Source organism: Temnothorax nylanderi, unplaced genomic scaffold (assembly GCF_030848795.1).
Source record: "Temnothorax nylanderi isolate EJ_2023f unplaced genomic scaffold, tnyl_v1.0 TNYL_tig0060_pilon, whole genome shotgun sequence".
In the NCBI taxonomy this organism is placed as follows: domain Eukaryota; kingdom Metazoa; phylum Arthropoda; class Insecta; order Hymenoptera; family Formicidae; genus Temnothorax; species Temnothorax nylanderi.
In genome coordinates this window covers 668,562-690,906 of record NW_027249122.1, presented here as the reverse complement: position 1 = coordinate 690,906, position 22,345 = coordinate 668,562, and the positions used below count along the sequence as shown (strand labels likewise).

Sequence of the window (22,345 nt, the reverse complement as noted above, 5' to 3'; positions counted from 1 at the left end):
CTTTAGCAGACAAAATTTTTTACACGCTTAATTTTTTTCAAGCGTGATGTCTTTTGCAGACAAGATTTTTTACACGCTTAACTTTATAAGCGTGATGTCATTTATAGACAAGATTTTTTACACGCTTAACTTTATAAGCGTGACGTCGTTTATAGACAAGATTTTTTACACGCTTAATTTTTTCGAGCGTGATGTCATGAGTGCCGGATTCTGCAGAGAGCAGAACATTAAAGTTCCGCCATTTCCCCGCAGCCTACCGGCTAAAACCACCACGAGTGACCGTAACACCGCGTCGAGCGAGCAAGGGGGGAAGTCGCGCCGCGTGTCACTGCCGCCGGTAGACAACGCGCCTATTTATACGGTCGAGCGAGCAAGGGGGGAAGTCGCGCCGCGTGTCACTGCCGCCGGTAGACAACGCGCCTATTTATACGGTCGAGCGAGCAAGGGGGGAAGTCGCGCCGCGTGCCACTGCCGCCGGTAGACAACGCGCCTATTTATACGGTCGAGCGAGCAAGGGGGGAAGTCGCGCCGCGTGTCACTGCCGCCGGTAGACAACGCGCCTATTTATACGGTCGAGCGAGCAAGGGGGGAAGTCGCGCCGCGTGTCACTGCCGCCGGTAGACAACGCGCCTATTTATACGGTCGAGCGAGCAAGGGGGGAAGTCGCGCCGCGTGTCACTGCCGCCGGTAGACAACGCGCCTATTTATACGGTCGAGCGAGCAAGGGGGGAAGTCGCGCCGCGTGTCACTGCCGACGGTAGACAACGCGCCTATTTATACGGTCGAGCGAGCAAGGGGGGAAATCGCGCAGTCGCGCCGCGTGTCACTGCCGCCGGTAGACAACGCGCGTATTTATACGGTCGAGCGAGCAAGGGGGGAAGTCGCGCCGCGTGTCACTGCCGCCGGTAGACAACGCGCCTATTTATACGGTCGAGCGAGCAAGGGGGGAAGTCGCGCCGCGTGTCACTGCCGACGGTAGACAACGCGCCTATTTATACGGTCGAGCGAGCAAGGGGGTAGTCGCGCCGCGTGTCACTGCCGACGGTAGACAACGCGCCTATTTATACGGTCGAGCGAGCAAGGGGGGAAATCGCGCAGTCGCGCCGCGTGTCACTGCCGCCGGTAGACAACGCGCGTATTTATACGGTCGAGCGAGCAAGGGGGGAAGTCGCGCCGCGTGTCACTGCCGCCGGTAGACAACGCGCCTATTTATACGGTCGAGCAAGCAAAGGGGGAAGTCGCGCCGCGTGTCACTGCCGCCGGTAGACAACGCGCCTATTTATACGGTCAAGCGAGCAAGGGGGGAAGTCGCGCCGCGTGTCACTGCCGCCGCGAGACTCGTTACCTCAATAAAAAAAAATTTTTGACTCACCAACTCGATGCGCAACGGACGGAGTTATGCAGCCACGTAGCTACGATGATACTGTAACATACAAACATAAGATTCAAATTTTAAAAATGCTCCAAATAATCAACATTTCAAAAGATAATTTTTACGCCTTTCTAATTCGTCTTTTAATGAGATATTTAGCAATAATTAGTTATTTTCTGAAAACGATTTTTATAAGAATAAAATTTTGAATAATTTCTCTTTTTGTAATTATTTCTAATTTATCGAGATAACAATTCGAATAAATAAAAAAGAACTATTAATTTTTATCAGATAAGAGATGATACTCACCCCAAGGTTGCTCCGCCGATGCTCGATGTCTCTCTCAGACCTCCTCCTCCTCTCAGGACGTCAGGCCTCCTCCTCTCACCGCACAGGACACTCGCGAGAAACTCGCGGATAACAAACTACAATCGCGCGCGGACTAATTTCAGTAAAAGTCTTTCTCGCGCGATACTGTACGGCACTCCCGTTTAAAAAAGTCCTTTAGTCCGATTACTTGTACGGCACTCCTGAAGCAAACGCGACGAACCGGTTGCGGTTCGTTCATTCAATAAAATTGGCGGACGAGGGTACGTTAGCTTCCCCGTCTTTGGATTTTTATCCAAGCAGAACAAGAGTTTTGCTCGGGTAAAATCCTCGTACTGGGTACTGGGCCTTCCCACCTCGCCAAGGTCGTACCCATGGGAAGGAAGTACTTTACTCTGCAGTAATATAAAAGCAGGTAACATAGATTTTTCGTGCATATTTGAAGGAGTCGCAACGCCGATTGCCCCAATTCGTCCCGCGTTTCATCACTGCCGACCGTGTGGCTGTCGCGTTAATGGCGATGAAATGTTGGAAGATCTTGACGCGAGATACTACGCGAATAAAGTGGACGGTTAGTAAAGACACGTGCAGTTGATTAAACAAAACCACAATTAAGATTAAATATCGTACGCACATTACGTATCGAGCACGTAAATCTCGCGTATGTAAGTACTATATTAATGCATGCTTTGCACAACGAGGAGCCGCGGATTACGCGGCACGAAATACACGAAAATAAGAAATATTCATGAACGAGCGTTGTATGTTATGTTGTATCACAGCGTGCTATTACTTGAATCACGATACGATTTCACGTTGTCACTCGGCCCTCTTTCCGCTCTTCGAAAAGAATCGGGGATAATCGCACGACAATTCCGGCACAGCACACAGCACGTTCAAAGCACGACACGATTCGAGATATGCCGCGTAAATGAATGCCATGCACATTCGATACTTTCGATAGTCCAGACATATGGCGGCCCGGGGCGGGACGAGCGATTATCGCCCGCGAATATCACGATGAGACTGCAAATCACTCACAACTCACAATTGCCGTCACAGGTACCTTCGCCTCGACATCTCCGCCTCGAGCGAGGGATTCAATTCGCGCGATACATTCATTCACGACACTTGATACACTTGATCTTGATGCAAATTATTGAGCGCGTCGTCGATTATTCCCGCGAAATCGAGGAGCAGGAATGCCAATCGCGCGAACGAGCGCGCATTCCGAATAACAGCACCAACGGCACGGAGCACAAACACTTCACACCTGTCCGAAATTCATCGGGAGAATGATTGAGTAACATATCCGCGGGTAACGGTATTCCGAGCGTCGACGAAAACAAGTTAGCAAGGCCGTCTCGCCGATGGAAACAATCGTCCGCGCGCCGACTTTGAACGTACGCTGCTCCGAAATCGGCGGATTCATTCAACGATCGTGGCATCGTGACAACGCGACGTGACTGACTGCGACAGCCGAACTGCCGGTAACCGCAGTGCCACGTGCCGCGTGCCGCGCCGGGCGCCGGCGCGCGGCGGCGGGCGGCGAGAGCGACTGAACGTGATTCGGCCGGATTCGGGGGCTCCTGGCTCGACTCGCCGCGCGGCGCGCGCGAAAGTAATACGTTACTCGTTGTACGTCGGTACGAGTCGCGGCACTCGCGGCGAGACGTCATTGTTGCTCGTGTAATTTCTTTCTCGTGAAAGAAAAGAAATCCTCCGGTTACAGAGTGTGTGTGTGTGTGTGTGTGTGTGTGTGTGTGTGTTGCAAGCTGAATGTACGCCGAATATTCTGTATTCTGTTTCTTCTCGTGTCGACTGCAACGTCTGCAACGAGTGGGATGGCCGAAAGGACGCCCGTACGTCGTATCACCCTCCCGTTCCTCCCGGCTGTGATTTGACGGGTCTCCTGCAATGTGCCGTGATCGGTAAGTGAATTGTGCATGAGAGACAAATGATTCGAAGCGCGACACATCCGAATCTTTAATAGAATCGTTGTCCCGCGTGTCGCAGCGAGACGATAACCTCGGAATTCGTGTCGTGTCTCTTGCCTCCGTTTCGATTTCTACTTCGAATGAGTGAATCGCGTGGAAAGACGCTTCGGTGAATAGCTCGAATCTCTCACTAAGCACGGGAATTAATAATCTATTAAGTAATTAAAGAGAATGATCGCGCGTTTGGCGTTATGTCACTTTGCTCGTCGCGATCGCGAACGATCGTGAACGAAGGAGCGAGCTTGCTCCAAAATGCGTATGAGCGTCGAGAGTGCTAATTAACAAGCTCAAACGTGTGTATGCGAATACAATTGCGTTTTTCGTTCAAGAACAGACACGTAATTTGCTCGTTCACGTAATTCACGTAATTCGTTACGTTTACAAATGTTTCAAATTTATTTGTATGTGCTCCTAATCTAACTTTGTAGAAAATTAACATTAATATGTATCGTTTGTAAAAATTTCGTCGCGATCGTTCTTGCAGCGCGGTGATCGCGCATACCATAAATTCCATAAAAGACGATAAACCGTCGTCAAGATACTTAAAAATTATAAAACATTCCCTGTTGCTTGTTCCCCAAATATTATTCGTTTTGCTTACAAAATTGTCCATAAAGGCCTATATTGTCTCGTATTCGGATCTTTAAATTGATAGGAGATACATATATCTTGAAATAACTCAGACAACATACATGTCCAAAAGCGGGTCTTTCAGATGTCTTACGAAAAGATGGCTAAAAGACGTCTAAAAGACGTCTTATGTCCTGATTTTGGATATTGTGCTGTCTGGGAAGTGTGAAAGTGAAAGAAGAGAAAAAGTGAGAGAGGGAGAGATGAGGGCTATTAGATATTTAACATATAATATAAATATTTAAAATAAGTTAATATTTATCGATACATGTAAGATATTCTCGATTGTAATTGGTCGAGGATCAGTTTAATATTTATATCTTACATGTATCGATAAATGTTAACTTATTTTATATATTTATATTATCTGTATGTTTAATATCTAATAGTGATAGCCCTCTCTCCCTCTCACACTTTTTCTCTTTCCGACACTGCCGATAAAACATCATTCTAGTGCGCGTCCGTGCTACATCGCAAATGTTATGTAATATAGATTATATATATATATATATATATATACAACAAAATGATGTTTTATCGGCAGTATCGGAAAATGAACGTGGCTACGTAGTACCAATTTCGATAATGGATGTACTGGCGGTAGTGTACAGGGGCTTTCGACGGTCCCAGGAAAAAGGCCGGGATGGCCTCTCTCAGGCTTCTCTCTGCTAGAATATTCGATACTTTCGAAAGTGCCGAAAGTGTTGAAAGTGTAAGACGAACAGACCTACACAGTCATCGCGTCGTGTGACTCGTGTTCCGTCGGGAGTGTCGGGACGGTGCGTTTCCCAACCTCAAAGAACATCGCTTTAATAACTTTAACGAACGGAATTGCATTATTTTGTAATCGCAAGTGTCGTATTTCGCACGCCTCAAAATGTCTTACATGCTATCGCATTTGGAAAACGGCTATCAAGTCGATCAAGCCATTCTATCTGAGGAAGACAGAGTGGTGGTGAGTTTGTCGAATATTTCATTCACAATGTATTTCAGTTTCACTTTTATTTTCTATCGTCATAGATGAATGTTAAATCGATTGCGACAGAATTATTTTGAGTTAGAATTCATTGAAAATAATGTCTCTTTTTCCAGGTGATTCGCTTTGGGCACGATTGGGATCCGATGTGTATGAAGATGGACGAAGTTCTCTATAATATCGCAGAAAAAGTCAAGAATTTTGCCGTTATTTACTTGGTGGATATCACAAAAGTGCCAGATTTCAATAAAATGTAAGTAGAAACTTATATTCTCGTAAGTTCATATGTTGCATTAATAATTAATTTTTAAAGATAGATAAATTTACTTAAAAATTAATTATTTTAATTAATAAATATTTATTGTTGAGATATATCGTAATAATATAATATTTTAATAATATATATTTAACAACAATGATGTATACTTTTATAGGTATGAGCTGTACGACCCATGTACAGTAATGTTCTTCTTCAGGAACAAGCACATCATGATAGATTTGGGTACGGGAAACAATAACAAAATAAATTGGACATTGGAAGACAAACAGGAAATGATCGACATCATTGAGACGGTTTATAGAGGTGCAAGGAAAGGTCGAGGTTTAGTTGTTTCTCCTAAAGATTACTCTACTAAATATCGATATTAATGCTATATTTATTTCAAGGCGAGACGTTACATATGGAAGAAATCAGATGTATCTGATTTTGAGTGGACAATGCATTGTAAGCTCTGTTGTAATTTATATTGCACATAAATAATAAAATTAAAAATAAATAATAGAGTAAAATAAGTATAAAGGTGTACGAGGCGCATAAATATGAATAAGTGTGTACATATAGTTCTTGTCAATAATACATATATTTTGAAGAATTTTATAAAATTTCTTATTTACTATCGGTTTATATTTATAAACATACTTTCTAGCTACAATATCCATCTCTGGCATTTAAAATGTTTTCTAGTTGGACTAGAGATCATTTAAGGCATGTGTTAGATAATAATGCTGATAAGCATATTTAGTATCACATAATATATTCTGACGTTTGGTGGCATGTATGTTTGTGATTATTTATAAAAAAAATAGTACGTGAAGTATATACATCAATCCTCCATAAAGTTATATTTACACGTAATTACGGTTTATATTTTAGTCTAATATCTATACATTCGAGATGATCAACTTAACATAAATAATTATACATAGTTCAGTCGTCTCTCACTTATCTGCAAAATATGTCGACTTAGCAAATCACTGTTGTTAAACAAATATAATGAAAAATTTATAAAATGTAAATTTTTGAACGAAGAGGTGTCAGACTTACCATTTGTTACATTTTACACGCTATCGCCAAGTATATCAGCTGACCTTGAACAAGTTAATAATGGCAGACTCTCCTGCATTAAATTTTCTCTATTTAGTTTGTATGACGAGTCTCTCAGTGGTTTAAAGATACAATCCAGAGTTCGGGATTTTCCTGAAAAATTGCATTTGCCAACATTGTCCTAACAATAAAAGTAATATAATAATAATATATATCTGATATCTGTTACTGACCTACAGTAATGTGATGAGTTTTTGCATTTATGGCACCCGTCGATTTGCACTGCCTCAAATCTTAAAGTAAAATTATGTTAAATAAAGTCTGTCGCCATTATATAAGTGATATTTAAAATAGATAATATTGAATATATAATATTGAACAAAGTTGTGTTCCCTTTTCTCGTCATTTAATTTTCAATATAATATGTAACAGTTTAGACTCGCAAAATTTTCTTTCAGTCTTACCGCTATTTGTTATGCTTGTTGAAGTTGACTGAGGAAAAAGATTGAAGGAGATTGATCCCAGAGACTCCATAGATACGGAATTGTGTTTTTTTACTGGAACAATATGAATCGTGCAGTACATTAGAAAGAATTAATTGCTAGAATGCTAAATAACAATATAAACAATTATGCAATATAATACTGACTCAGAAAAGCAGTTCGGTGATTATAGCTTTTTCAGAAAAAAACATTACAGTAATATAATTTTACTTTTTAATGTAATGCAAAGAAATAATCACTGGCTTATAATACAATTTATTCGTATGATATTGCATTATGCCCAGATTGTAAATGATCATAGTAAACGTATATCAGCTGCAAAATTACTCTCAAACCATACACACAGAAAAGCAATGAACATGTTATATGTTTAGCGCTCGGAGAAGAATTAAATAACTGATAAATAGATATATGAATGAATTAAATGAAGCGAGAGAGGAAAGCAAAGCGAAAAGAAGATAACGCGATCCAAGCATTTGTTCCTACCTCATCACGTATTAGATAGTTGGAGAGACTCTCATTCTGTAGTACAAAATAGATTAGTATTATTTCTATCGTGCTTTCTTTAATACTATTAATAATAAAGAGTAAAGAACGTCTAGTCTGCTATAGAGAATAGAGTATATATGTACAGGTATTAAATATATATTACATACATATTTCAATATTGTTGACTAGATTTGTGTCTGAATTTGTTGTATCTTTGGCTTTCTTAGAGGTGTTCTCATATACTGGCTCAACTGGTGGTGGTTTGTCTACGAGAGTGCAAGATAATGAGTTTTGGAAAAGTATACACTAAACATAGTATATTGTAAGAGATACTTACAAGTTTTTAAGAAGTAAGGATTTTTGAGTACTTGCTTTATACAATTATATATATAAGCGTATTGGCTCTGAAAATACGAAGACGTTCTTTCTGTATTATATGAGTTTATGCAAATATTAATATATAGAATAACTCTAAATTGTAAAAATATATATTATATATGTAACGTGGACTCTACGAAACGTGAAATCAGTTTTTAGTAAAATTTAGTAAAATCCTTTTTTAGTAAAAATGTCGGTTTTTTTGCAATTTTTTAAGTTCCAGCATTCGATATCTTATTCTAACTAAAATATGGATTACACACATTATAGATGCGTTTTTTTGCTAGTTTATTCTCTAATACTATTTAATTATGTAATTACTTACTTCTCTTTGTACCATATTTATTCTATGATGTCGCAATCTATATACAGTTCCGAATACATCTAATTTCCTATTATCTCTAATTTGTTGCAGAAGAATATCTATCGCTATTAACGTTCCTGTTCTGCCAATCCCTGCACTGTAAAGTAATGATATTTTCTTTTATTAAGAAGTATAAATCAATCAATTAATTGGAACACCATGATTGAAGCCGTGAAATGCAAAACAGCTCTATTCAAGGAAAATTTATTCACACCTGCAATGAACGACGATAAAACCTTTATTAGCGGAAATATTACGGCGCATTATTTGGCAAAAATTGATCATCGCATCGAAATCTTCTGGAACATCGTGATCGGGCCAGTCTTTAAAGTGCAAGTGAGTGATAGTCCTTTTTTTATTTTCCTGCAATTATTCGTATCTTTTATAAATACATTCTTCGCATAAAAATTTTCTAAAAACGTGCTATTCACAATAAGGAAGATAAACCTTTTGTAATATAAGCGTTCTTTGGGTATGCGTCCTGAAATCTAATTCACTCGTACATCGTATCATCATGTTCTCATATCGGAAAGATTCCCCTATTGTCGGATAATATTGATGACATTTGTCCTGAAAAAGAATATCAATGTACAATAAGTGGCATTTGATATCGTGCAAATTATTATCGACGATTATAGTTTACTTTGCCCTTCTCGACCAACTGCGTCAGCATAACTACAATATTAATGTTATACTGATTGACCATTCTCCAAAAATCGTAAGTAGTTTCCTCCTTTGGACCTTGACAAGCTATGTATTCATCTTCTCCTGTATATCCCTGATGCAAAATGAATTTACATTACACATACACATTTTTTTCATTCACGTAAAAAGATCTTTTTTCTTTTTAATCAGTTGCGATTTAAAATCATGTTTTTATTCATGTTCCCTAGAAATATTTATAATACTTTTGCTTGAGCAAAATCATCTCAATCTTTGATAGAGGAAGATTGTCGACTATTGTCGAGTTAATATGCATACACCACATGTGCGTATGTAAAATATTTACCCTTATGAATGATGCGTTGATATAATCCGTGTTCGGATCGTTATCTATCACTTCCAGCTTTACTCTTGAGAAATCATCTGAAAGCATGAATCATGTATAAGTCGCAAATCGCAAGTCGCGAGTGTGCGCGAGTGAATTGCAAAACAAGTTCGTACAGGGCAAAATGTCGGAGTAGCGATTCTTCTTTCGGTTAGCTTGCAGACAGGCCGTATTCGTGGGCATCTGCAAGTCGACGCTGAGTGTCTGAAGGAGTCGAAATTCATTGCTCAGTTTCCCAGGATTGTCCACCAATTGCTGACAATGGCTGATGAATTTCTTTCTGGTGAACGGCGCGGGCACAGGCGAGCCAGGCATGTCAGAGTGAAGAAATCTTCGGAACACTCTGAAACAGAAGAGATTACGGCGAACGTGAATTATTTTATAAAGCGCACAAAGCAAAAAGATGTATTAATATATCTTATCGTATATTTAGTCAATAAATGCGCGATCAAAAAATAATAAGGATAAGATACGTGTGAAGAAATATGCATGTATATGTGTGTGTATGTGTACGCGCTGAAAAAAAAATTTCTCGTTTTCTCGTTTAAACAAATTCAATGATAAGTTTTATGTGTAAGGTATTGACTGTTTTTTGCTGTCTCAGAGAGCATCGTTATTCCGTTCTCGTCGAGTATACATCCACGTTACGTTTGACGAAGGTTGTCTATTGAAAAAAGAAAACGAGAATTAAGATTCTTGTGCAATCTGTATATATCACGATAAAATAATATTATGTACGGTAAAATAACGTGCGTAATAAAATAATAATATGTAACACACGTAATAATACATATACATGTATGTAAAGTAAATGTATATTAGAAAAGTGATCGCTGAATATGTTTAACGTTTTCCGCTAACGCGCTTGACGAACGCTGTCGAAGCAACGAAGAGAATCGTGAACAGAAGTGCGCAATAGCATTCGCGTTTTGTATACACATATCTTTCCTTCGCCGGTGTAGCGTAGGCGACTCATTCATAGTAGGGGAATAACGAAAACTTACGCAATGAACATACGCGCCTGGCTAGAAACGGACCCAAGGACTCGATTTCTTCTCAAAAGTCAGAGTCATAGCCGAATCTCCGTCGATCTCCGCGACGACGCTATTTCTATTGTCTCACACGCGTCTCGCGCACGCTTTGAAAGTATTTCCGAAGTAATTTAAAAATACCGTCGACTTTTCGGAACTCAGCAATAGCACGCGGTAGCCCGACGTTTAAACCTCATCGAGCACCGAACGCCGACCGTAGTGTACTGTATATCTTAGCGTGCGATAGACGCGCGTGCATCGCGCGACCTTGCTCACACTCTAGCTATAGTTCTCTCCTGTGAGTCATACAATAAATATCGATCATTGTTCATGAACGCGCGTGCACCTGTCCGGTGGATTTCGAGTCTACGCATGGCTTCGCCGTGACGTGATTTCGGTTGGGCCGAATATTATTATTGCAACTTTCTGCTTGAAATTTTTTTCCAGCGATTACAAAAATCTTATCTTATCTTATTTCGCTGCGTTACGCGGTGTAGAACGAGTTCCAATTATCTCCGATCGAGATATATGTATCGACATCGTAGTTTGTATCTTCAATCAAGATACAATAAGAATATCCACATTGATATGCGTTAATAGCTCCTTTTTTTTTATCCGTCACGCATGTTACACGTAATGAAATCGTGACTTACATGTACGGCGAGCATCTTCGCACGAGCAACATCATCGTCACTAGTATTCCCATGAAAAGAATGCCGAATACAGCTCCGATAATGAGAGCGACATTCAGTTCTGCATCTGATGGTATTACGAAAAAGAAGGGGAAACGGATGAAATAATATGTGTTTCACGTATTTCTGTTACGTAAAATGTTTGCATTAGATGGACGACTATTTGCCGGCCAATGTTTACAAGATACTCACTCGTTTTTATCGTGAAAGTCTCGGAATCGGCGTAACCACCGTCAGTAAACGCCCTCATTCTAACGTGATACCACGTGTCCGGTGTAAGAGGCCCGTTGCAATACATCCGCTGGTCGTTATTGGCCGAAATCTCCTTGCAGGTGGTGTCATCGCCGATCATATATTTGACAGCTTTCATGTGCTCCGTAAACTCAATAATGTAGTTCGCTAAACAGAGACACAGATATTTAACAATGCATGCGCGACGGGTTTCAGGTTTCAGCATTTTGTAAACAATCGTCTTGCATCTATCTACGGGCATATCACCTACGATAAGGATTCCACTTTGGCCATGTCGCTTGATACGTGATTGAGAAATCGCTCATCATCGCTTCCTCCCAGGAGGTCGTATTGGGCCAGTACTTCCTCTTCATATCGAATCTCGTATTCGACTGTATTTTATTGTATCCCATCTTCGCCACCATGATCGCGTAGAACTTGATTTCGCCGCTGGTATTGGGGAATAAGGGCAGCAAAATAGCGGCGGTTGTTGTAGATCTGCGCATCTTATATGGATCCAAGGTGATCGATTTAATTTCTTCATCTTTGGGCTGTGGTGGTACTACGAGATGGAAAAAGAATCTTCTTAATTGTGAAATTGATCGCAGAAAAATTGAAGACACGATTACGTATAGGGATATCTCGGGGTGTGTTCAATTTTTTTTTCATCTTACGTGAAGAACGCGGCGTTAGTAATAACATAGAACTCTATCTCGACATTCTCTGATATAAATTATAGGTCCAAAGATAGCTTAATATAATAGAGGAAAAATTATTAACGACAATTATTCACACTAATACTTACTGCCGGCAGGATACAGCACGTTTTGACTAACTGGCTCTCCGAGTGTATCAATATTTTTAACTTTGGCGGATATCGTGAAGTTATAATTATACTCTCCTTTTAACTCATTCAGATTTATCGAACACATGTCATCGTGGTGACCGTAATCCGTGCATTCGTGCTTCTCGAAAATAAAATCGGGTGAATATCCGTCTCTGGTACCAAGCCCCAATATGTCAAAGAATTCGAGTTCACCGTTTAATGAACACGGCAGGCCCCATGTCAGAATCGTGTCTAATACGTTCGTGTCATTTAAATTTTCTCTGATCGTGATGGACGAAGAATTGAATTTCGAGATTGCCCCTGGAACTGAACAATCACAATCATAGTATTCAAATCACAGGAAGAAGCTAAAGGTTCCATATTGTTAAAATTGTTAAATGATGTTTGTATGTAATTGCATAAATATTTTATTAATAATAAAGCTAATCGTTTATTAACGAATGTTTATCTAGTTCGAGTTATTTGTATCAAAATTTTATTCTTGACAAAATATTAATAGTATACACAGAAACACGACTTAGTATTTTAAGGATTACGCGAATAATCTTGCATTATAATGAAATCAAGAGATAAAAAACAAAATATACCTGCGCTATTACTTAAACATGTTTTAGGATCACTGCTGTTGCTCCACCCTTGCCCTGTTTTCGCTCTCATAAATATTGTGTAATTCGTGAATGCCTTTGCTTCAAAATCATACTCAAACACGCTGCCGTTTACATTAAGTTTTTTAGGATAATCTGTATCTTCTTCGCGAGGGCACCATCTTGGAATCGGATTCTCTGGTTTCCAATCGATTACGATTTCAAATTCTTCTAAATTACCGGGCAAGTAATCCGGTTCTTTCCAAGATAAAGAGAATTGCGAGTCCGTGATGTTTTTGATGGAAAACTCAGGTGGAGACGGCACTGAAATTGTAACACGAAATATTAGCTAAATTAATAAACATTAAGTTAATTAATTATTAAATATATCCTGCAATATTAATGATGCGTCCAGCAAGTGTAATTCATAAAAGAACTTAGTCCCTATTAATAATTATGGCTAAGATTGTTAATCTAATTTAGTAGTTGATCATTTTACTTCACCCTATAAAGTTGATTTCATAGAAAAGATTAAAAGATCATTTGTCTAATTGTTTATAAAATTATATTATAGAAATAAGAATGAACGAGAAGTTAATATCAATTAACATCATAAAATGTCTTCGTCAAATTATTTTTTCACAAATTTACTTATTTTTTACAAGATTAATCTGATACATATTTCTTGCAATGTTAATCAGATGTGTAGTTGCAAGATTAATCCATTAATAAATTAAGTTAATTAAATTAAATTAATCTTAAACTAATGAGATAGTGCATGTGCTTACCGTCCTCCAACGTTGTGGCATTGACTCCGTCACTTGAGTCGCTGTATCCTCCGTTATTAATGATATGCGCCCAGCAAGTGTAACTTGTGAAAGGACTTAGCTCCTCTACGGTTATATTTAGTACGACAAAAGGATCTGCAGTAGTATTGGGATCTATTTTCGTCGAGAACACGCGATTCTCAGGGTCATAGCCTTTCCCCTTTTTTTCTGTAACATTGCACATAGTTATTATAGACAACAGCTGGCAATTATTTTTCTCTTTTTGAATGGTCCAGAATATCAACAGGCTTCTGATACTTGGTACTACTCCTGTAGTAGGATGCGAAACTGGTGGATCTGTTTCTGAAATATTGGAGAAAATTTTTTTCATTAAATTCATCTTCATGCCGGAACGTTGACGAATTAACATCGGATTGTATACCGTGTGTGATATGAGAAAAAAAAACAAGAAGTCTAAGTTAATTTTGCTTACTGTATGGATGCGGGGAACCGCTCTTATCTATCATGTTTCCCTCTTTATCGTCTTTGTTCACAGCGCTGATGTACACCTTATACTTTCCGCAGGCGTGCAAATGCGAAATTGTCATATTCGTATTCGTGGTATTGTCGGTATACTTGAAATCGTCGGTCTCCGAAATCGAGACACGATAATGCTTGAGGCAGGCCGTGCCAGACTCCGGCGGCTCCCATTTAACGAACAGCGAAAAATTGCCGGGTATTACGTGGAAGGACTGCGGCGCCGACAATGCTGCAAATTGTCCATGTGTCAGAGACGGATTTGCCGAGGATCGAAACCGATTGTCCTGGAATTGGCGGGAAGTGGGCATAGACGGAGCACGCTTCGACAGAACTTTAATTCCGGACTCGTTCACGTCGAGCGGTGAAGCTTGATGGGATAATCTTTCAATTTCGCGGGAACAAATTGATCAGGCAAATTTCACAGGCATTCTACGAGTCTCTATGTTTTTCCACCAATTCCAGGACGGCTCGAACTTACTCGGCGAGGCTGTCTCCGCGGTTTGATTTACGCCGACGGACTCCACGGACGGCGTCACCGTTTTAACGGTGAAACGATACTTTGTGCACGGCTCGAGATCGTTGGCGATGTAATTCGTGACGGAAACTGTGGTCTCATTGCAGGATTTCTCGTCGCACTGGGCAATCGAATAGTTGGATATGCATTTCGCGTACATCTCGGGCGCCTGCCAAGTCAATTCGATGTCGTTGACGCTGACGTTGCCCACGCTCAGGGAGACCACGTCCCCGATTTCCGGAACTGAGGAGAATCAGCGCGGTAAAGATGTTCGTTAATTAATCTCGTATTTCAATAGAGGTAGGACATATTACACTCAACAGGCCAATTGTACACTCACTGGCGTGATCCGTCGTGGCTGATAGATCGACTCCGTCCGACACCCAGAATTCGGTAAGAATTTTCACCTTAAACGCATACTGCGTGCATGGATCGAGATTGGTAGCGTTATGCCAGGTATTAATCTCATCTGTCTGGGTGCAATTTTTATCGTCGCATCTCTCGATGGAGTATATCACCGAGACGTTCGTCACGTCACACGGAGATTCCCATGAGAGAGCGATCCATTCAGTGCCTATCTCGCCCGTCAAGTTAAACACTTCCCTTGTATCCGCTGAAGAACAAAATTGCAAAATATGAGTGCGCAGGATGTCCCGGGACGTATCGTAACGAGATAATCGCTAATAATCTTTCGAAAAATTCAACCATAATTATTATTAAATTGTACCAAAAAAAACGAGAAAAAATGTTATATTTTCCTGAATCTTTTTTGGCTTAAATAAATTTATCGCTTAGTGGTTTCATGTCTCGCTTATCGCGAGACATCCACCGTCTGCATAAAGTTTAAGTTCCTCTTTAATACGACATAAGTATGCGATCAAAATTTACACTTTTCTATATTTTATCTTGTAATACATATTTCTGTTTTCGTATTATTGTAACGTTTAGATTCATCGGCATTTTCTCTATCAAATACTCGTTTTTAAAAGAAATCTTCTAATCTCTTAACTTAAATAATTGATTCTTATATATCAGTAGGATTTTTTCATTTTAATTACCGCTTGCGTTTATCGGCCACGTCGGATCGCAGATCGTCATATTGATCATACTATCGACGGTAATCACATCGTCGGGCACAGTAGTGGACCCGATGTCTGTCGTAGTCTGCTCGACAGTCGTGGATGATGAGGATTTATCGTCATCGGTGACCGGCTGGAAATCAGTCGTCAGGGGTTCCACAGTGAATCCATAGAAAGTCGTGATCGCATCGTGGCTCGCGAAGCTATTCTCCGTAGATCTAAAAATTCCCTCGTAGATCTTCCCCGGATTCTCCATCGATTCTCCTCCATCGTAATCCAATCTCGCCGACCCGGCGATCGTTGTCCCTTTCGACGTAAGTGCGTCATCGTTGCAGAGCGCGCGGAGGAAGTGGAGAGCGAGAACGAGGAATATCGGGCGTTTTTCAAGGATCATGTTCTAACGAACGCTGCAAACAAAGCAGAACTGTTCGCACCGTCTCAACTGTCGCGAAATAACTTAACGCGTGGGTCTTAACGCGAGAAAAGCAGAAATCAGGAGCGAAATCCCGCTGAATCGGCAATCAAAATTCATTACGTTCGTTACATTCGCGTTGTTTGCGGAAGTTGTGGAAACTGCGAGGGGACCCTATTTTACGTTATATTAATTATAATTATATTAAGTATCGAATAAAAAGTATTTCTATTTCAACTCCTGAAACTTTTACGTGACTTCGAGCACAATTTTCTTTTGCAGCGTCACGACGCAATATCTTTCAAGTATCCGTCGCTGACGCAAGAGTCAAAAGATTTCTGTTAGAATGAAACGCATCCTAGTTTTAACACAGAACGGATATGATTTGGAAAGCAACGATGATTTGCAACGGTCATATCTATTTCCTTTCACGCCCGTCTGAAGGACCGCATATATGCGTCATCGTTCGAGGATGCGTCCATTCGTCCAGTTTTTTCCCCGAAACCCGACTTTTTGGACCCTCCGCGTATTTCCACACGCGCACACACACACACACACACACACACACACACACACACACACATTCTCTCTCTTTGGCAAACGGAAATTTATTTCCGTCAAGTTTAAATTTAAAATTTATAAAAATATGTAACATTGAAAACTGCAAAACCACGACTCGCTCCGACGCTTATGTTCTAAGGCCATTAGTTGCGCGTTGCATTATCAATATACATATTTTATACACTGTACATCGATATTGATACCGTCGATATTCAATCGATGCACCGTTAAATCGGAGCGGAAATCCCCGCGCGAAAACTTGGCGAATTGCATCACATGCTCTTTGTTTTTTTTTTTTTTTTTTTTTTTATCAACCACCGAGATTTTCACCGAGGCTTGGGATTACGGAGGCACAAACACTCGATCGCTGCCGATCGCGATAATTTATCCGATAACACCGCGCGCGATATTGTATCGGCTCGCAGGTCTGTCGGTGACTGTGGAGAATGTCAGTAACTCGAATCATTCGCCGTCGTTGTCGGCTGTGCTTTCGATAATCATTGCCCAACTCAACCGCGCTCGTTGACAGCCTTCCGCCCGGTTGGCCGCTTGTCGCCGCTCTACTAGTTGATATCACTGATAACGGGCTAGAGTCCACTCGTCCGAGGAGAGTGCACTCTTTTGCGGCCACTTTATTAATCAAATACAAGCGCCGCCGGCCGTTCCAATCCCCCATCCCTACATGCATGGACACATTCAATTTTTTTCATCTTCTCTCTGTCCGCGGGGAAAGAATGGGAAGGCCGGCGCGGGCGATCACTGATTTTTCCATTCCGCACCGATAAATCCGCGTTCCGATATTGCTAACTGAATTCGTGAAGCCTCTAATGTCCATTCACGTCTTCGCGGTTGTCTTTTCCAATTCGAGAAACGGGAGAGCCGTCGTTCCGCATCGTCCAATCGATCTTTTCGCAATCGAGAAAATCAAGTAAATTTTTTTAAGTGTCCACGCAAATTGTTAGCTTCTTCTAAAAGATGCAACTTTTGTATTTATTTCGTTAATTTTGTGATTCTAGAAATTCGAATTTTTCTCTAATTCCTCTATTATTTTTTTAATTATTACTATTCGGTCATTATTTTTATTCACCTTTTTGATGTGAGACAATCGGTTGACGATCAAAACATGTTTTTTTTTTCATTTCGCAACGATCAACGTGCCATTTCTGCAATTTAATCGATGACCGTCCTTACTAAAAACTCCGACTTTTGTAATTTAATACTGCAAACGGATTATCAGCGATTTTTTGCGCTCTAATTGCACAATACAATAGTTTGAGAAATATAACTAAATACATCTCGAAGTTATATACGTGCTTATCGCGTTTCACGGAAGCTGACAATTTTATCAGAAATAAATCAGGTCTCCATATCAGTAAATCGTACGAATAGCATTATCGCCTATTATTTATCAATTACATTTATCTCTTCTTCTGTTTTTACTTTTTCCTTATTTTCTTAGCATTGTTATTTTCAAGACACGTTTCGAAATTTTGTCTTAAAATTAGAATAATTGGAATTGTACACTCATATATTAAGATTAAATGAAAATAAAAGATTCGTCATTTATTTAGCAAGGCCAAGGCAACAAAAATCTGGCTTTATCTTCAACCGCTTAATTATAAATTATACCGAATCTTGACAGTCAACGACATAGAGTCTTTTTCTTTGTTCTAAATTTAAATAAATCCTTAATATTTTATATATCAAGAATTTATTAATTATATATACATTATAGAATATATATTATATACACTCCCTCCCTCTGTACTCTGTATTAAATTATTTTATTGAAGCATATAAGTATAAGCTGAAAGTGTTCGCAATATAAGGTTCGGAGCAATTTCGTATCGGGGTCTCGGACGATCCATCATTATATCTCTGTCTCTCGAAAACAAGTTCCAAGCACATTCAAACTCACCCGAATACTTTACTCCATCGATGCTCATCCAGGAATCCTGCGAGGAAACGAATCGGAGAATGCGCGGAGCCGTCAAGAGAATTTTGCAAGGATCACGAGCGTAAAAGTGCGAAAAAGAGGGAGGCGAAAAGACTAAACGCGGATCCTCGGCTCCGCAGGCATCTGCTCACGAAGCGGAACTCGAAACCATGTGCCTCTTCAAAGCGCAGCGACCGCCACCGGACTGCCCCCACAAAGATCGTTGGAAATAGCGTGGCTGTGGTGCGTGCCTGTTCAAGCTTAGTAGACCTCGGTGTGTAGGACCCACGCGCACACACATGTACACACCTACACGTAAACGCGGTCCCCAAAGAAGCATCCGTGAACCGGATCCAGGGTCCGGCTACGTCCTTTATCGCGCGACACACGTATAGGTCCCTTACCTACCGCATACCTTTTCGAGACGCAGTTCTAACAAAACCTTAGCAGGTAGCTACTGGATAAATGATAAAGCCAAAAAGAATTCGAATACAGAAAAAGAATGCGAATACCTCGAATTACTCATCTAAAATATATCGGAGCAATCATGAGATACGTTATCGCCAACTAGACATATGTGCGATATTGTTGTAGATTTTTCTAATCTCTTTCTATTTTATTATGAATTATGATTATTAAATTGAGATTTCACTTTAAAGCATAAAAACTATTAAAAAAACACAATATATCATATATCAATAATTACTTTGTAAATATTTTATAGTAATAACAGCACATGTTCCGAGCAGATTCTGTCTGCGACATAGCGAGATTAGGCTTTATCTTTTTGTCTTTATCGATAAGTTTCTCAAACCAACAAATTCATATTGCTTTAAACGTTATCAAATACTTATAACACCGCAGGATTATACAAACGTCTAGCTTATCATAAGTTCTAAGAATTTGAATCAATTCTAAAGTGTCATCGCACTTAAAACATCGGAAAGCATTTATTTGTCGTAAGTGAGAAAGAAGAACAAATTTATCGATTCTTTTGTCAGTTTTATTACAACGAATATACATTCAAAATGTATCGTACCAAGTGCAACTTAGTACAGCCTCTGTGGTGGTCCCATGGTAGACTTAATGTGAAGCGAACGTACATTCTGCCAGTGTTTCTTCAACAAGGAAACAAGGAAGTTTATCGAGAGGTGGACATTTTGCACCATCTCATCGGGTGTCATATCAACGTGTCCGACGGCTACCGACAGACACAACACCTGTAGAACAAAAGCAATCATAAAGTACGAACGGAGTTGTATATTAAAGAAAAATTTTAAGTAGAAAATATTGCGGGCAACGCACCTTTTTCATTTGGAATTTAATGGTGGCCTTAACTTCATCGATTTTGCCAACCATCGATTCCTGGTGAGACAACAGTCCAGGGAATTTACCGGCCTTATTTAAACCAGGACCGAGAAGACGGGGAATTTGCTTGATCAATGACTCGCTAGCCAAGAACGCATCGTATTTTTTTGCTGCGAAAAGAATACAAATACGTGGACAAATGTTATTCAATTTTAACTCTCAACAGATTGCATAAATTTAAAACACATTAGCTCCTCTGTCAATAACTTTGAGAAAGTTTCTAGATTTAAAAAATTTATAAAAAAAGACGGACAAAGGTTTTTGAAACAGATCTTTTTAAATAAGATACGTGTATCGACACGGATTGAGGCGCAATGATACGATTCACATTGCCCTCACCTAGTGAAGAACCTTTAATCTCCTTCCTCTTGACGACCACCATTGTTCGAAAGTTAAGCAATGATGGTGCTTTTGGGAAGGTAACGCAATTGTTTGAAACAGCGAAAACGCATTATTAACATACCGAGTTTCTTAACGAGCTTTTTGTTCTTGTTAAGTTTCTTCAGCGCTTCTGCATCCATGTACGGAATATTATTAGCTTTAGCTTCGTCGCAGTGCTGCTGGTCGCCAAGAACACATACTTGCATTTTTGGTCTGGGAATATTCTTCAACCTAACATAATGAAAATCAATAGTGATCGAAGTTTAAGTAAATACGCTCGCGTCTCTGCGATTTTAACATGATTACGTGGTCTCTCCAGTATTTATTCTCATAACGAAACTATATCGTTAGAATAAAAGTTTATATCACGCATACAATTATAAGAAAGAATGACTGCGTCCCAATATTCTCAGATTTTAATATTTTACCACATGAATTGTTCAGATAATACATGCAATAAAAAAGACATCATAGAACTCTGGTGACTCCATAAACTTTAGCTGTATTGATATATCACATGTTGCAGCCTGTTATATGCATTTATTGATTGCCAAAACGAGAATTTATAATATTTCCCAAGAATCTCTTAGGACTATTCTCTGTTCCACCTCTTCCTTTAATAAGTGCGATGTTCCAAGAATAACTTACCAACAGGATCATGATCCTGTATTTAAATAACGGTATAAATACCTCCCCAATTAATTTAAGACCCTGGGTGCAGGTCCGCTAGATAAAATCTAGCTCCCTGACGTAACACGAGGCAATTTTCATATTCTTCTTAGTGAAGGATATATCGTATCAAAAGACAAGAAAAAATGCCTCAGTCAGGTAGAAACATACTTGACAGTGCCCGAGAAACGCTTGTCCTTCTGCGGATCATAGTTCTTCAAACCGATCTGCAACTCTATGGTTTCCAAGAACTTCCTTTTCTTATCTTGCGAGTTTTGGAGCACCCCATTCACGCATTCGTAAAGAGTGTCACGGGAGACCTTCGATCTGCAATCAAAGCGAAATAAAATACACGTGCTGCACGTGCAGAGTTGTCTTTGCAAGTCGACAAAATTTTTTATAAAAACGGCAAGTACCCGATAACCGACACGGCGTTTCTTATTTCACGTGTAAAAAACGATGAGAAAAGCGGTGCTGTGTTCAATACACATCAGAATAAGGCAAATCTGTACAAAGCAGGTACAGCTTTTTAAGATTTCAACGCGACACGTTAGCGGTCATATTAATAGTCGTATTAAGAAATATCTAAAAAATAATATGCATTCATCGATAAATGCGGTTCAACGCGTTTGTTCGTAATAAAACGGCGAACTTGACGCCAACGATCGCAATTATTCGATAGGATTATATACTTACGTCATTTTATCGGGTGGAGGACGACGAGGAACGAGGACGCGACTAACCTTCCCAACGAGCAATACCGGAAAGAGCAACGAAACGTGAGGCGCACAGGAACTCGTCACTCAGGTTGCACGAGCTGGCACGAGATGGCAGTTCTGCGGCGGACGGCGGACGTGACTTGTGAGTTTATTTACGTTCTAGGCATTTCCGGAATCTAAAATTACAAGGCATTTTTGATCATTTTTGAAAAATGAAGATATTCGTACGTTAATTCTACAACGTGAAAATTAATTAGAATACTATTTATTGTACGACAGTAATAAATAATAAATAATAAATTTAATATTGCGTCGTCAAGGGTAACGTAAGACGTGATAGGAAGGTTTGACCAATTGCGTTGCTCGATTCGGTTATGGACGGCCGAGTCGAGCAACGCGATTGGTCATACCTTCCTGCTACGTTTTACGGAAAGTGTGAGTGGCCAGCGTCATCCAACGAGTTTCTCCCTCTCTCTTTCGTTCGTTCACGGCGGTTGAGCGAGGCATCACGTGACGCGTATCGCGGTCGGCCGGCCGCGCTTGGCAGGTGTCGCGACCTACGGCTGGCCGGCGAAGCGCGGACGTTGCGCGGCGCCGCGCATGGAT

At 40.1% G+C, this 22,345-nt stretch overlaps 3 protein-coding genes across 7 annotated transcripts; 1 reads left to right on the top strand and 2 right to left on the bottom strand.

Moving 5' to 3' along the window:
* The first annotated feature begins 3,431 nt into the window (after positions 1-3,431).
* Dim1 (thioredoxin-like protein Dim1) lies at positions 3,432-12,650 on the top strand. 4 transcript variants are annotated; one of them, XR_011718325.1, is made up of 7 exons: positions 3,432-3,630; positions 4,931-5,281; positions 5,419-5,555; positions 5,737-5,885; positions 5,969-6,026; positions 7,846-7,968; positions 8,412-12,650. XR_011718325.1 is itself a non-coding variant. In XM_071707735.1 (5 exons), the coding sequence occupies exons 2-5, from the start codon at positions 5,204-5,206 to the stop codon at positions 6,004-6,006; spliced, it is 402 nt and encodes a 133-aa protein (XP_071563836.1). In that variant the 5' UTR covers positions 3,433-3,630; positions 4,931-5,203; the 3' UTR covers positions 6,007-6,174. The 4 variants fall into 4 exon arrangements, 2 of the variants coding, with proteins under 2 accessions (XP_071563836.1, XP_071563835.1); XR_011718324.1 differs by having other exon boundaries at positions 3,439-3,630; positions 5,737-6,026; XM_071707735.1 differs by lacking the exons at positions 7,846-7,968; positions 8,412-12,650 and having other exon boundaries at positions 3,433-3,630; positions 5,969-6,174.
* On the bottom strand, positions 6,144-17,200 carry LOC139773327 (receptor-type tyrosine-protein phosphatase H-like). 2 transcript variants are annotated; one of them, XM_071707715.1, is made up of 23 exons: positions 16,856-17,200; positions 15,673-16,100; positions 14,955-15,227; positions 14,579-14,857; positions 14,054-14,329; positions 13,582-13,923; positions 12,797-13,117; positions 12,168-12,515; positions 11,634-11,924; positions 11,324-11,530; positions 11,093-11,198; positions 9,525-9,751; positions 9,370-9,446; positions 9,004-9,138; positions 8,808-8,930; positions 8,575-8,723; positions 8,322-8,457; positions 7,956-8,022; positions 7,786-7,884; positions 7,091-7,183; positions 6,860-6,919; positions 6,627-6,779; positions 6,144-6,528 (listed from the first exon to the last, which is right to left on the bottom strand). In XM_071707715.1, the coding sequence occupies exons 2-22, from the start codon at positions 16,085-16,087 to the stop codon at positions 6,640-6,642; spliced, it is 4,164 nt and encodes a 1,387-aa protein (XP_071563816.1). In that variant the 5' UTR covers positions 16,088-16,100; positions 16,856-17,200; the 3' UTR covers positions 6,144-6,528; positions 6,627-6,639. The 2 variants fall into 2 exon arrangements, with proteins under 2 accessions (XP_071563816.1, XP_071563817.1); XM_071707716.1 differs by lacking the exons at positions 6,144-6,528; positions 6,627-6,779; positions 6,860-6,919; positions 7,091-7,183 and adding an exon at positions 7,616-7,651.
* A 2,383-nt stretch (positions 17,201-19,583) lies between these two features.
* Rpl10ab (ribosomal protein L10Ab) lies at positions 19,584-21,870 on the bottom strand. Its single transcript, XM_071707733.1, has 5 exons — positions 21,717-21,870; positions 21,192-21,347; positions 20,434-20,582; positions 19,908-20,080; positions 19,584-19,822 (listed from the first exon to the last, which is right to left on the bottom strand). Exons 1-5 carry the CDS (start codon positions 21,719-21,721, stop codon positions 19,652-19,654), a joined length of 654 nt encoding a protein of 217 aa, XP_071563834.1. The 5' UTR covers positions 21,722-21,870; the 3' UTR covers positions 19,584-19,651.
* Between the last annotated feature and the right edge of the window lie 475 nt (positions 21,871-22,345).

What these genes read in the sequence shown, in the direction of transcription:
- Rpl10ab (XM_071707733.1), bottom strand. An exon ending in CGTTTCTCGGGCACTGTCAA is followed by an intron (nt 20,583 to 21,191) that starts GTATGTTTCTAC and finishes TCATTATGTTAG; the next exon opens with GTTGAAGAATATTCCCAGAC. An exon ending in TTAAATTCCAAATGAAAAAG is followed by an intron (nt 19,823 to 19,907) that starts GTGCGTTGCCCG and finishes TTTGTTCTACAG; the next exon opens with GTGTTGTGTCTGTCGGTAGC.
- LOC139773327 (XM_071707715.1), bottom strand. Translation starts at nt 16,087, where the DNA reads ATGATCCTTGAAAAACGCCCGATATTCCTCGTTCTCGCTCTCCACTTC. An exon ending in CGTGCTGTATCCTGCCGGCA is followed by an intron (nt 11,925 to 12,167) that starts GTAAGTATTAGT and finishes TCCATCTCGTAG; the next exon opens with TACCACCACAGCCCAAAGAT. An exon ending in TCAACGCATCATTCATAAGG is followed by an intron (nt 9,139 to 9,369) that starts GTAAATATTTTA and finishes ATTTTGCATCAG; the next exon opens with GGATATACAGGAGAAGATGA.
- Dim1 (XM_071707734.1), top strand. Translation starts at nt 5,204, where the DNA reads ATGTCTTACATGCTATCGCATTTGGAAAACGGCTATCAAGTCGATCAA. An exon ending in CTGAGGAAGACAGAGTGGTG is followed by an intron (nt 5,282 to 5,418) that starts GTGAGTTTGTCG and finishes CTCTTTTTCCAG; the next exon opens with GTGATTCGCTTTGGGCACGA. An exon ending in GTGCCAGATTTCAATAAAAT is followed by an intron (nt 5,556 to 5,736) that starts GTAAGTAGAAAC and finishes ATACTTTTATAG; the next exon opens with GTATGAGCTGTACGACCCAT.